The sequence below is a fragment of the Monodelphis domestica genome, chromosome 8 (genome assembly GCF_027887165.1).
Source record: "Monodelphis domestica isolate mMonDom1 chromosome 8, mMonDom1.pri, whole genome shotgun sequence".
Lineage (NCBI taxonomy): Eukaryota > Metazoa > Chordata > Mammalia > Didelphimorphia > Didelphidae > Monodelphis > Monodelphis domestica.
This window is the reverse complement of record NC_077234.1, coordinates 64801793-64817414: the sequence shown is the minus strand read 5'-3', so window position 1 is coordinate 64817414 and position 15622 is coordinate 64801793. Positions and strand designations below refer to the sequence as shown.

Here is a 15622-nt window from a genome sequence, read left to right as displayed (position 1 = left end):
GGATCTTTGAGTTTATCCAACCCTAAGGTGCATGTTCATTTACCCCTGTATTATGTGTATCTAATCTATTTCATGGATTCTATTTCTTAGTCAGCAACAGACTGTTTGGATGATTACTACTACTTAATAGTACAGTCTGAGATCTGGTACTGTTTGGCCACCTTTCTTCATATATTTTTTTTAATTAACCCCCTTGATATTCTTGACTTTATTTTCTTCCAGATTAATTTTGTTATTACTTTTTCTAGTTCTATAAAATAATTTTTGGCATTTTGATAGGAATGGCACTGAATAAGTAAATTAATTTAGGTAGAATTGTCTTTTTCATTATATTAGCTCAGCTTATCCATGAGCAATTACTTATTTTTCCAATTGTTTAGATCTGACTTTATTTGTGTGACATGTTTTGTAATTGTGTTCATAGAATTTCTGTGTTTGTCTTGGCAAATATATTACCAAGTTTTTTTTTGTCTAAAATTATTTTAAATGGCATTTCTCTGTCTCCTGCTGATGGATTTTATTGGTAATGCATAGAAATACTGATGATTCATGTGGGTTTATTTTGTATCCTGCAACTTTGCTAAAGTTATTGATTTTTTCAACTAGATTCTCTAGGATTCTTTAAGTATACCATCATGTCATCTGCAAAGAGTGATAGCTTAGTTTCTTCACTGCTTACTTTAATTCCTTCCATTTCTTCTTCTCTTATTGCTAAAGCTAGCATTTCTAGTGTAATATTAAAAAATAAATGATAGACATCCTTGCTTCTTATTGGAAAGGCTTCTAACTTATCTCCATTGCAGATGACTCTCATGGATGGTTTTAGATAGATACTAATAATCATTTTAAGGAATGGTCCATTTGTTTTTCATGTTTTTAATAAGAATGTGTGTTATATTTTGTCAAAGGCTTTTTCTGCATCTATTGAGATAATCATGTAATTTCTGTTAGTTTAGTTATTGATATGGCCAATTATGCTGATAGTTTCCCTTATATTAAATCAGCCCTTAATTCCTGGCATAAATTCCACATGGTCATAGTGAATGATCCTTGTCATATACTGATGTAGTCACCTTGCTAATATTTTATTTAAATATTTTTGCATCTAAATTCATTAAGGAAACTGGTGTATAATACTTTTTCTGTTTTTACCTTCCTGGCTTAGGTATCTAGAACCAAATTTGTGTCATAAAAATAGTACCCTGTGTATCATGGGAATGGAAGTCACTCCATACTGGGATTAAGCTGCTCCCACACCCATCCCCTCCTGTGGCATGTTTTGGTGATTAGGTAATGGGTAGAACCAGCAAGCTCCTGGCTCTGCTGCTTGGACCAAGGCTCAGGGCCAGGACCTTCATTGAGATGGTACTGCAAATTGTGGGTGTGTGTGTGTGTGTGGGAGATATTAAAATATTTTTTATATTTAATAAAAAAGAATGACCCTGTAGTGCTATTTTCTACTAGCTACCGTATAGTATTTCATTTGTTTTATGGGGAAAAAAATCAATTTTTTACAAGCCAGTAAGAGATTCTAACCACCATTTATATAAATAATTCTATGGAAAAATGAAATCCTATTCAAAATTCCTGAGTTCCTCAACTGAAGACTGATTATATGGCGCAATGCAAAAACAATGAAACACATTTTTAAAAATCCATTATTTCAGAGTCTCAAGGGAGAGCCCAGCTAGAATGGCCCTGGATTCTAACAGGAATAGAATACTATGGCCCTGGTCACAGAATTTTAATGTTCAATGTCATGAAAACAACAACAACAACAACAACAATCCAAGGACTTCAGCAATTTAAAAGTGATTTATTATGCACCTATCATGTGTGGAGGCAGATGAGTTCCATGGATACTGTTTAAAACTCAAGATTTCAGATCTTATGTTGATTCCCAACTGTGTGACTATGACAAGTCATTTCACCTGACTCTGAGTCTCAGTTTTCTCATTTGTAAAATGATGCTAATGCCCATAATACACTAAGGCAAAGGACTGGTATGTAGATCAAATGAGATAGTGTGTGTAAAGAGCTTTGCAGACTTTAGTGCTTTACAAGTAGAAGTTATCATGACTGATATATTTTATAGAAGAGTAAACTGAGGTTTACAGATATAAAAAATGACTTGCCCTGGGTCACATAGAAAGTACTGGAGTTTTGAAACAATTGTCAAGTCTCAACCTCAAAATCAATACATTTTCTGGGAAGTAAGCAGTTATATAATATGCTATGTGCAGGAATTGAGCTAAGCAATTTTTATAAATGCTATCTCATTTGATCCTCATGATAATCTACTTTATATTACGCCAATTTTTGCAGCTGAGGAAATTGAGGCAAATGAAAGTTAAATGGTTAGCATATGAGGCCAGATAAGAACTGAGGTTTCCTGACTCAAAGTTCAGTACTCAATCCACTGTTGACCAGCTCCCTCTTCTTTCTTTGGAGACACTCAGGGTCAAAATGGCAATAGAATGACTACCTGTGACTAGATGGCATTATAAAGTATTGTTAACTATTTTTTACATGGCTTCTGTTTTCCCTACAAAAGAAGAATGGCCCTTGGAAGGAGACACATAGAATCTCTACCGTGAGCAGGCAAGCAGAGCTCCACATGAGCAAGGAACTGTTAAGTGTCAACATTTATACAGTGATTTCAAGTTCACAAAGTGCTTTGTGTGCGTCACCTCATATTAACTTTCCTTTTACAGATCAGAAAACTGAGGTTCAGTACAATTGAATGATTTGTCCATGATCATACATTTGGTAATGGTCAAATTTGGATCCAGGACTTCTTGACCTTATCCTTGACTCCCTCTAAGCTCTAAGAAGTAAGCCTTTGCCTTATTTGCTGGCAAATAGGATTCAATGCCACTTCTAGGGAAAGTTCTTTCTCCTTCCTGCCTGAATTTTCAGCAACTTTTATGTACTGTCTTCCCCCTTCAAAGCATAATCTCTTTCTCCAGGGTCAATATTCTATCCATGGTCTTCCTGACTCAAAGGCCATGTTCTCATTAGATGGTGAGAAGCTGGTAAGACAATAGCTGATAGATTTGAACTTATTGATTTCAAGTCATCTAACCTAGAACTTGTACAACTGATTCCTGAGCCTTCAATCTAAATCTATAATCTTGTGATTCTATTGATTTGAGGAGGAAGGAAAAATCATGAAATCATACAATTAGGGACTGGAAAATGAACCACTAATTTTCAGAAAGCGGATAGCTTCTTCTTGCTATAAACACAAACTATAGGCAAATGAGTTTCAGAGCAAAGTTGTCAACATTGAGAAAGGGAAGCTGTGATCCAGATGAACTGGGTTCACCAAGAACAAGTCGTGACAGGCTAATTACACTTTCTTTTCTTTCTCTTATTTTCTTTTAAAGCAAGTAGACCAAAATTCTGGCCTTTAATTTTAGGTTACGTGAATAGAAACACAGTATCTAGAATGAGGCAAGTTGTAGACATATTGTATTTGCAGACCATATGTAGGATACTATGTTCAGTTCTGAGTATTTTGGAAGGGTACTGAAAATTAGGATGTGCCCAGTAAAGGCTGACCAGGATGGCAGAGGACCTGGAAACCAAGCCATAGAAGGATGTGCTGAAGGAACTGAGGATTTTTATTAAGAAGGTAAGATTTGGGGCAGCTCTCCTTAAATATAATTAGTCATTTAAATGATTATAAATTCTAAATCAGCAGGATTTGGATATTCAGAATCTAACTTAAAATCTCACCATGCATCCACTCTGAATCACCCTAAGCATTTTTTGGCGGTGCTACAGATACTCACCTCTAGTTTCATTTTTAACCCACAGATTGATGGAATCGGAGGCGGAGATTTTATTGTCAAAGTTCAAATTCCGCACCTCACACTGAAACACATCTTTGTTCCTTGTGACAAAAGGCACTTCCATTTTAAAGCCATTCTTTGCAAACATAGCATTAGCCACTGTGACAATATCTTTATTCTTCTTGGAGACGATGGCTTTGTTAATCTTCTTTAAAACTTTACCAAATCCTGTTGGAGACATGGGAGAAGGCAGGAAATTAATTTCCAAGGAGACCTCTATCATATAGTTTAGGAGAACATTTTAAATCAGATGTCTGGACAGCAGGAGATCCATTTTGCTTTCTTAGCTGCCTAAAAAAGTGAGTCCTCTCTTAAAAATAGAAGCTAGAAAACATCCCAAAAAGCATTGGGATTTTAAAATCAGTTAAGAGAAAATTCAGAAGTATATACATTTAGCAAGAGAAGGAAAAACTGGCTCTGTTATCTTCAGTGCACTGGCATCACCTTCACAATCAAAAGGTTTTTTCCTGTTGATAGTAAGATTTTTTTAATTAAAAAAATCATTAAATTGTTACCTTTTGTTTAAATATCAGTTGTAAGACAGAAGAGTAGCAAGGGCTAGGCAATTGGAGTTAAGAGACTTGCCCAAAATCACAGAGCTTGGAAGTGTCTGAGGCCACATTTGAACCCAGGTCTGCCACTCTATTTACTGTGCTACCTAGCTTCCCTCTTGACAGTGAATTTAACTACGGGCTTAAAGCTACATGTCTGAATATCCTGATCAAAAATGGATCCCTGCTCACATGCTATTTGACTATGGAAACATGTAGGAATGCATTACTTCATCCTCAAGTCTTCATCTATACAAAAGCAGATGAAAGGGGATGGGCTCTAAAGCCCCTTTAGGTTCTCACATTCTCTGTTTCTATTAAGGAAATCTATTGGATTTTTTTTGGGGAGTTTCTCTTGTTTTTATACTCTTTGACATTACTTTTTAGCCAAGGATTTCCAATGTAGGTTATAGCATTGACTAAACTTGAAAGGAAGGTACCAGTTACAACAGTCCATGCTTCTTTGAGTCTATGATTCTAAAGATATATTTGAAAACAAAAGATCCTATATTTAGAGCTGGAAGGGAACCTAGAGGTCATTCCTTTTATTGTTGAAAAACTGAGGCTCAGTCACACTGGTTGTAGGTGTCAAGAGGCAGAATTCAAATATAGGTCCTCTGACCCCATACTCCAGTGTTTTTTCCACTGTACAATACTGACTTGATGGGATATTATTGCGTATTGTGTCTTTCTGGTTCTAAAAGGGTTAATGAGGAAAGGCCTCCACTCAAGTCCTCCTCCAATGGCATCCATCTAATACCACCAGCAAGCATTATTTGTAATGGCAATAAACTAAAACCATTCCCAGTAAGATCAGGGATAAAGCAAGGATGCCTATTCTCACCACTACTATCTAATATACTCAAAATGCTCGTTATAGCAATAAGAGGAGAAAAAGAAATCGAAGGAATTAGAATAGGCAATGAGGAAACAATCATTCTTTGCAAATGATATGATGGTATACTTAGAAAATCCATCAAAAAACTAATAAATAATTAACAACTTTAGCAAAGTTGTAGTATAGTGTGGAGGGCTTTCTGGAAAGAAGGAAGGAAAAATGCAAGGCTAGTACAACTCCCAAGGTCTCTGTGTCCTCAGCTCTACAAAAGAGTTTTCAAATTGTGGAGGGTACTATGAATAGAATCGAAGAGGGCTTACCTGACCAAATCTAGAGAAAAAATGACAATGTACCTCGCCAATACTAAGAGGACCAGTACTAACTGCATTAGTTAAGAGTTTCCTTGCAAGGAGTCCCTGAAATAGATGAAATTATAGACCTGAGAAAAGTACATAACTATAAAATTTGTTTTTATTACATTGTATTTTTATTTATATTTATTTGTTATTAGATTTTATTATGTTCATTATTTATTGTTAGATATTATTGGATATATTATATACCATATATCACGTTATATATTTATATAATATAATACACTAAAATGAAAATTAATAAATGAAAATTAATAAACCATATGAAAATAAAAATATAAAAATATTAATTGTATGACATATGTAATTTATGTATATAAAAATGGATGATAAGTTGGAAGGGTCCTTGTGGGCCAGCAAGTTTAATTCTTTCATTTTGTGGAGGAATAAACTGAGGCCAATTTAGAGGCAGCTAAGTGGCACAATGGATAAAGCACTAGGCTTGGAATTAGGAAGAATCATCTTCATAAGTTTGAAACCAGCCTTGGGCATTAACTGGGTGACTCTGGACAAGTTTCTTAACACTATTTGCTTCAGTTCCTTATCTGCAAAGTAAGCTGAAGAAGGAAATGACAAACCATTTCAGAGTCTTTGCCAAGAAAACCCCTGAATGGGGACCCAGAGTCAGATATGAAGCATTAATTATTGAATAACAATAACAAAAACTGAGGCCCATGGAAGCTAAGTGACTTACCCCAGCCACCCAACTAGTAAGTAGAAGAAATAGTTTCTGGCTCCATATTCTGATTCCAGAGCCAGCACTCTCTCCATCATGCCACATTGCTTGACAAACTTGCTGTAACCCTTCCTCCATTGAGAAATACAACCCTTTCTCCCTAAGGGGCCTGAACACTGAGGTACCTACACCCAATCATTAGCTATCCTTTTTTCTAGATTGATTTTTTTGTTTTTTTGTTTTTACAATTTAGTCCCAAATGTCAATACTATTGCTACTCTTTTTGTTTGCTTGTTTTTATAGATATAAAGAGCGGGTCAGAGAGGGTGGGTTAGGTGCAGGGATAACTCAGCAAAAGGCCAAGACGATTAGCATTTTTTTAAAGTGATATTGGTTGGACTTATTTGTGTGTTTTTTTTTAAACATCACATTTCTATAGATCTGCGAGTGTGGGCTTGCCCTGTAAAAGGGTACCAGTCACTATCATCATTGGAGGCAATTCACTTACTGTGAACTAATAAAACTCACAGCCAGTGTCTTTAGAAAGAATATAATTGTTCTGAAGAAAAATCCCAAAGAAGAGGCTTTGAATGATGCAACAGAGTACAGAAATACCTTCTTAATCCCACACAGAGATCTGATGCCACAGACAAGCAAGACCTAGCAAGCCTGGGGATTTGGAATGACCCCATGTTTGTTGTTTTTCCTTACCAAGCTATGGGGCTCGGCTTACAGGTTTCCCTTTCTGGTTTCTAGATGCCACCCTCTCTCCTCAGAAAATCTGCCTTGCTTAGTTATCAAAAATGGCATTTGCATAGCTCTGAAAAAATTTTGAAGTCCTTTACATTCATCATCTCATGAAATTATCATTTTTCCCCCTTCTTTATCCTGCTCCATGAAAAAAGCTCTCAACCCTTCTCTTAGGTGACTTTTTTTCCTGGGGTGTTCACTATATAAAGCACTATAGGGAGACTATATAAAGCACTGTATAATGAACTAAGGAACTATAGGGGTTAAAAACAGCAAAGGGAAAAGTTACACAAGTGCAGAGGTCTATTCATGAATCTTGGCTCAAATACTAGAGTCCCTTGGAACTAGTCCTTAATATTTCCTAGTCTTCCTCTTTCCCTTCCTTCCCTGAACTTTCTTTATGAATCTAATCTCAGAATCGGCCCCCTTCAAAGCTTATAATACCCATTTGTTGGATCAGTTAACCGTAGAAAGAGTGTGCAGTGAGCTTGAATGAGAACACTGAGCAACTCCAGAAGACCTAGGTCTGGCTCTGGGAAAAACCTTTTAAACATTTTGAGCCTCCTTTCCTCATCTCTGAAATGGGTCTAAACACTGACACTGACTGCTTTATAGAGTCACTGTGAGGGAAAAGAGGTTTTTAAACCATTAAGTCCTTTCACAACTCACATTTATATTTTAGCTCAATAAATATTTATTAAATGCTTTCTATGTTCCAGTTTCTGTGCTAAGCCCCGGGGGTATAATTAATAAAAAAGGCAATCCCTGTCCTCAAGGAGTTAATAATATAATAATGATAAAATATAAAATAATCTAATATTCCTTTTCCAGGATGGGCTCTCCTAACAGGGTGCTGAATCTTTTTTTTCTGACATGGACCCCTATGACTGTCTCATGAAGCTCCTTCTCAAAATAATTTGTTTTAAATGTATAAATTTAAAATATAGGATTATGAAGGAGACCAATTATACTGAAACCCAATTATCAAAATATCTTTTAAAAGAAATTCATAGACTCCAAGTTAAGAATCCTTGTAAGAACAATCTTAAAAGAGGTAGATTATAAATCATTCTCCTTATTACAGAGATCATAGTTTTAGAGCTGAAAGGGACATTAAAGGTCATTTATTCCAGCCCTTTCATTTTACTGTTGAGGAAACTGAGATCCACAAAATTTAAGTGATTTTTCTCAGTCATACAAATAGCAAATCAGAACACCTGACACTGAAAAATTAAAATACAAAGTTGCATGAGAATGTAATCCTCTTGGCTCCAAATCTAGGGCCCTTTACATTGTGCCAAATCTTCTTTCATGCCCTAAAGAGACATTCCAGACCTCGGGATACACCAGTTGGCATGTGATTGACCTAAGAAACATTAGTTTGTACAGTAGAGGGACTTCAGGACTGTCACTCTCCATTTTAAAGATTTTCTCCAACTCAGATCCATAGCTTGCAATTTGGAGCCCCAAATTAACCTGGTACAAGCAGCAAGAAAGATTCTCTCCTGTCAAAGTTATAAGATAAATTCAGTTACTGGGATTAGACCCTGACACATTGCCATACGAAGAAAGAAAGAGACACCAGAACATAAGCCTCTTGGTGGGCAGACATGAGTAAATCTATGTTTGGAGTGGTGACAGGAGTGGGGCGCAGTAGGAGCTCACTTGGGGCACAACTGGAAAGGGACAAAGTTGTCATCTGGTAGCTTCCTGTTTTAACTAATTATTCTTGCTAGTAAGGTGCTAGGCTCAACTGTTTGTACTTGTGGAAGAATTCCAAGCGGAGTTAGTTCCCCCTGAACTTCAGTGCCCTGAGGCAAAGCCCTTGATTAATTTCTACACAGGTAGAGAAGGATGCAAAAAACAAGTAGCATCTCTCTCTCCCCCTTTCTGTCTCTGTCTCTGTCTTTCCTCTACTCCCCCTCCTGTCTCTCTCTGTTTGTCTATGTCTGTCTGTCTCCTTTCTAGCCCTAAATAAATATACCATACTATGATCAGGCTATGCTTGCACTATAGTTCTATTTTTTGAAACACTTTTTTTTGGTTTGCTCAGTGAATAGCATATTTGTCTCAGGGAAGTACTGTGTAGGTGAAATAATGCTGCTTTGGGAACTAGACAGCCTAGGGATCTAGTATCAGCTCTGCCTCTAACTATGTTATCTAGGGCAGCCATTTTGATATTCCTCTAAGCTGAGAATTCTTCTCTATAAAATGAGGCATTGATCCAGGTCATCTGGTCACAGATTTAGAGACAGACGGGAAGTCGTATAATAATATGACTTCTCTATTTTTTAGATGAGGCATTTGAGGCCTAAGGTAGTCAAGTAACTTCTTCCCAAGGTTACAAAAGTAGTAATCAAAGGTGGAATTTCAACACATGCCCTTTAGGTATAAAGCTAGTGATACTTCCATTTGCTCAAATATTCAATGGTTCTAGGAATCTATGATTTCCCCCAATAATCCTTGATGTATCTCAAGGAACAAAGAAACACCACTCTTTGAGGACATCCTGTAAAAGACATCCCTCTGTAAAAGATATCCCAAGAATGAGAGAAAACTAACCATTGACACCATATCTCATCACTGTTGTCAGCTGCTTCTTTGTCTTGCCATCAGCTCCAAGCTGAAGCATCCCTAGGACTGATGCAATCCCATGAGGGGAAATAATGATATTCTCACGAGGTCGAGACTTGACTATTTGATTAAAAATTTGGATCCCAGTGTCCGAGCCAAGTTCCTCAAGAGAGAAAGGATCAAGATGGGAGTAGGCTGATGTCAAAGTCACTGTGGTAAAAAGGAGAAGTGGAAATTGCCAAGACATGGTTCCTTCTTGAAGGACAACCTGCAAATTAAGGAAAATCAAGATATATTTTACTAAGCCGTCATAAGGAGTACATTGTGCTTTCAGCTAAGTATCAATCTTTGTAGGAGATATTATCTATTAAGAAAGTGAAGGAAAATAAGGAGAACTCAAATACATCCACAATTTTTGGAAGTCTCTTAAGAAATCAGAAGCAGTGACTGGATTGAAGTCCTGCCTTTGACAAATAGCTGTATAATCTTAAGCAATTCATTAACTTCTTAGTGACTGAAGTTTCTAAGACTATAGCTTATAGCCTAATCATCATTGGTGAAGGGATTTTCCATGCCTTGGGAGTTTATGACACTGATGAATCACAGTTCTAAAACCACATTCCAAAAAATCTAGCCTCCCTTTCCTACAGCCTCACCCTTAGAATCAGTAGAGAAACCTGCATCTCTGAAACCTTCAAAGCAACTAAATTATGAAATATTCCTCTGTACTTTTCTAGCCTAATAGAAAAGCTTTAGAATTGAGGGAAAGGAAGGAATGAAGAGAAGGGAGATGGAAAAAGGAAGGGAAGATTAGGTGACACAAAAAGATTTAATAGAACTTGAGCAGATAGTTACTTATTTACAAGTTAGGGTTTAAGTTGGGTCAGCAGCAACATACCAATAATCTGAGCCTAGTTATCCAGATACTTACTCCAACCATGTAAAGGCAGCTTATCATAGTTGATAAATACTGGGATTGAAGTTAGAAAGTCAAGTATTCAAATCCCAACTCAGACAACTATGAGGTAAATCAATGAACCTTTCTCAGCCTTGGCTTCCTTATCTATAAAATGAGGATAATAGTCTCTACCTCATAGGAATGTTATGAGAATCAGACTTTAAAATCTGTAACATCATCTTCAAACCTTGTAGTTCTATGTAAATATTAGCTATCATTGTTTTAAAATAAAGAAGTAATGATATCATTAAAGAAAAAAACCTCTTACCTTCTGTTTTAGTATCAATTCTAAGACAAAAGAATGGCAAAGGTTAGGCAATGTAGGTTAAGTGACTTGCTTAGTGTCACATAGCTCAGAAGTATATGAAGCCAATTTTGAACCCAGGTCTTCACAACTCCAGGTCTGTTGCTCTCTCCACTGTGCTACCTGGTTGTCCCAATATAATTTTATTTTATATCACCAACATTACCTAAAATGTCTCCTCACTTCCCTGCCCAGAGAACTATGCCTTTTGGTAGTTAGGTGGCACAGTGACTACAGTGCTAGACCTAGAATCAGGAAGACCTGAATTCAAGTTTGACTTCATATACTTACTGGCTGTGTGAACCTGGGCAAGTCACTGTATGCCTCAGTTTCCTCATCTGTAAAATGGGGATAATAGTAACACCTTCCTCCTATTGTTGTGAGGATCAAATGAGATATATTCATAAAGTACTTTGCAAACCTTAAAGCATTAAATATGTAAATATTATAAATGTGTAATATAATAATGAATATAAATACTAGCTATTATTATAACAAAGAATAATGGGAGGGGGGGATGACAGGTCTTCAAAGCCAATATGTTAGAAAAGCTTGACATTATATGCCCATAATACTCCACTCCTGCAAAATAAAAAAAAAACAAATACAAGGGAGGGAGAGATAGGAGCAGATAGGAGGAAAATTCACCCTGAATTCAAATCTCCTCATGCACCTGCTGAAATAGCCATAAAGAGAGTATACAGATGTTGGAACTGAAGGCCACATCGAATGCCTACAGTATATCTGGGAAGAACTGTAAGCATACTGCTCAAAGACGCATCTCTTTACATGTCTGTTCAGCTACTCTAACTCCATTTGAAATTAGCCTTTTCCCCCATTGAATAGAACTTGCCAATCCCTTTCAACTTCTTTTTTTCTTTTTGCTGTGAAGCACATTTGGAAAAATTTGCAAAAATGCATCCAAATATCTTTTTCATTTAATAAGGGCCTTCACCAGGAATGTTCTCCTAAATAAAAGCAGTGTGCCCATGTTAAATAAAAAACATACTACCATATTGTAGATGCTTAATATGTGTTTACTGAATGAATGAAAAGTGTGTGAATTTACTTATTCTTTTTTTCCTTTATGGAGTATACAATTCCCAATTTCTGTTAAACTGTATGTGTGGTGTACCCAGCACCCTTAAGCTGTTGTCTGGATGTCCACCACTGTTCTGAAGCTCTCATGTCACAGTATGGCCTTCTCTGGCCACGAGGTCCCATAGACCAAATAGTCCCCAGACTTTTTTGCATAGTCCTAATTGAAAGAAATGAAAGCTTTCTTTTAATAAACACTGTCAAGGCAGACCACTTGTCCTAATTATGGTCACTGTGTTCATGCTGGCAGAATTATTCTTCTGATTTTTGTACTCCTCTTTCTTTTTTTCTCTCATTTCTCAAGTAGGTATTAGGAAGAACAATGGACAATTCATAGGAAAGTATGAATAACCAATTAAACTTCCCCTCATCCAACTCTCTTATTTCTTGTTAATATAAATGAATTGCTAATAAGTGGGAAGTGTTTTAGGTGTCAGTCAGTAAAGGAGATGGTCTTATTCAAAAACAGTTTCAAATATTACAAAGCCTATAATGTCTACAAACTATTTCTACTCTCTTCCCAAAACCATTTCCCCCTCATTAGGATGGTAAATCTGGCCATTTTGATCCTTTCTTTCCATTCATAAGCTTCCCATCAGAAGACTGAAGTTACTCCAATTTTTTGCCCCTCAGGAATAAGAATCATTGCTTGGGCAGGCTTAACTTTTCAACACTACTTGTTAAATTAACAATGAATGTCTACCCAAAGCCAAACACATTTCAAGACCTCAAAATCTATCTTGTTCTTACCCCTAGGTATTAGTAGATATCTATAGCTGTCTTAGAAGTACCTGGCTTCCCTATGAGCTTCAAATGCTTGACTTTAATTGTGTGTGTGTGTGTGTATAAAATTATATATTAATTAATAATAAATTTAAATTAAATTTATTTAGTTAATTAATTTAGAATATTTTCCCATGGTTACATGATTCATGTTCTTTCCCTTCCCTCCTCCTTCCCTCTTCCCATAGCCAACAAGCAATTTCACTGGGTTTTACATGTATCATTTGGAAATTGAGATTAACTCCACCCTACTTATTCTTTAGAATTTTAGCCACCAGGAATGTATACGCCCCCACTTAAGGATTTAGAGAGTGTGTGTGTGTGTGTGTGTGTGTAAGGTCTATGGCTCACATGTGTTAGCAAGTGACAAATAAGAAACAACTGATTGCCCCATGGACAGGTGAAAGCCAAGTTTAAGCCACCATTGGTAGTAAGGCACAGCAAGTAAAGCAAAGAACTGGTCACTTTTTCATGGTCACTTCCTGAGGTGGATCTTCACCTTGGAACTTGACTGTGGAGGAACTCAGGCTGGAGATCTCAGACTGTTTTCCTTTGGATTGTCACATGGTGAGTGAAAAGGCTGACTCCCTTTCCTTGGCTTTTCTGGAGACACTATCCTCTGGAGAGGCCCTTCATCTTGGAGAAGGTCTTGTGGCTGGAAGCCCTGTTAAATTTAATCCTCGCCCTTCCCCTTGCTGGTGCCTTTGGATTCCTGACTGGTTCAGACCAGGCTGGAGCTCTCTCTCTCTCTCTCTCTCTCTCTCTCTCTGTCTCTCTCTCTCTCTCTCTCTCTCTTCCTTAATCTCTTCTTTCTATTTGCAAATAAACTACCGAAAAAAGCCATTCTTACTTGAGTAATTCATTGGGATTTAGTAATTAAATCCTTGGAGATCAACTCTCAAATATTCAGTCCAACCATAATTTTTACCCCTTAGACACTGATCAAGACCTATTTCCATATTATTAATATTTGCAATAGAGTGATAATTTAGAGTCTACATCCCCAATCATATCCCCATCAAACTATGTGATCAAGGAAATGTTTTTCTTTTGTGTTTCTACTCCCACAATTTTTTCTCTGGATGTGGATAGCATCTTTCTCACAAGTCCCTCAGAAATGTCCTGGATCATTGCATTGCTGCTAGTAGAGAAGTATATATTACATTCTATTGTATCACAGTGTATCAGTCTCTGTGTACAATGTTCTCCTGGTTCTGCTCCTTTCACTCTGCATCAATTGCTGGAGGTCATTCCAGTTCACATGGAATTCCTTCAGTTCATTATTTCTTTGAGCACAATAGTGTTCCATCACCTAGTTGTGTAATTATAGTAATTATTTGAATTGTTATGCCCAACAACCCTGTTAGGTTAAATTGGTTTTAAGTTTGCATTGATTACACTACATCTATCCTTTGTGCTCAGTTTCTATAGGTGAAAGGCCAAACACTTCAACTGTAAAACAATTAGAAGAATTATTGCAAACTTTAGCTTGAGGGAGGTGACTTATCTTGGCTAACATACAGCTTATAAATTTGCCAATAGAAACCTGTATTAAAACTTATATTCTGAAGCTGACAGTTTGTTTACTAGTAACTTCCATCTTCATTAGGAAATATTGGAACATCACAATGGTTGTTCTTAAGCCAGGCTAAGAAATGAATTGTACTTACGTTTGTTTCTTCGTTAAAACTAATTGTTTACTTTTGGTGGATTATAAACCCAGAGGTAGTACAGTAAAGTAAACTATTAGGCTGAAAACAGAGGTATAAACAGAAATATACTTTGTGAAATTTCTAAATTACATGGCTATTAGCCATAACTGGGAGGGCATGTCATCTTAAGCCAGTCATCCTTATTTTCTTGCATGTCACGTAAGTTATTTTTTCTTTAATTCAGAATTAATTTAATTCAGAATATTTCATGCATCTTCCCAAGGATTTAACTGTAAAATAATTGTGTAAGCCAAGGCTTTCTACATTCAAAACTTGAAGGTGACCTACATACTTGGTTTCTCTGAGCCTTTTCCATGGCCAGCATGACCTAATTTTGCTTTGGCTCATAGGATTACTTTTAATATTATTATGCTAAAAGTAAATCAGGAAAAAAAATCTGGAATTTGAGAGTTTCCAAATACTTGTTGCAGAAACTTTTAACTTTTCAAAACTAGAGATTTCATCTCCTTTTCAATGTTTAAAATCCCCAAAAACTACTTTGAAGAAGATATGGTTACATTTTATTCTATTTAAAAATATTTGGTTATACTTTTAAAAAATCCTTACAATGTCTGAGCCAATGTATCATACCCATCTTCTTCACTGGTCTGAGTGCCTGTATCTCTATCCATGTTGGTTTTATCCTATTCCATGGTTTAGCTTCAATGAACCATAGTCTTTGTTTCCTGAGTTCCCATGTAAGCCATGGTTAGTCCCTATCCTCTGATCAGTCTGCACAGCATTGATGTGGACACAGTGGGACCCAATCGCACAACCTGAAGATAGCTACAAAGTCCTGAATACGGGGACCCAGTGAAGAGTTTATGTTCCAGACTCCACTGAAGCTAGCATCCCTACTTCTAGGTAGTCGCAGGATAGTGTCTTACATAAATAACTACCTTGTTTCACTGAATCACTGTTTGATTTAGGAGTTCTGCTGGAAGAAAAAAACAAAACAAAACAGAAACAGCTCATCAGTTTTTATTACCACAAGCAGACATTGCCACCTTAGTGGTCTCCCAGCTATGGGTGTGGATAAGCCTTGGAGAGAAATCTATTTAAGGTATTACTGACAGTATGGCAAACCTAGGAGGCCTTAGAATTAGTGACATTTTGAACAATGTTCTTTAAGGGGGAACTGGCCATT

At 36.6% G+C, this 15622-nt stretch overlaps 1 protein-coding gene across 2 annotated transcripts in view; it reads right to left on the bottom strand.

The window, feature by feature from the left end:
- Positions 1 to 15622, bottom strand: part of SERPINE2 (serpin family E member 2) — an 82823-nt gene that overhangs the window by 21945 nt on the left and 45256 nt on the right. For both annotated transcript variants that reach the window (XM_007502196.3, XM_056807882.1), the window contains exons 2-3: positions 9609 to 9888; positions 3798 to 4025 (exon numbers count right to left, since the gene is read on the bottom strand). In XM_007502196.3, the coding sequence (XP_007502258.1) occupies positions 3798 to 4025; positions 9609 to 9867 (487 nt within the window). In that variant the 5' untranslated portion in view covers positions 9868 to 9888. The remainder of the gene's footprint in view (positions 1 to 3797; positions 4026 to 9608; positions 9889 to 15622) is intronic.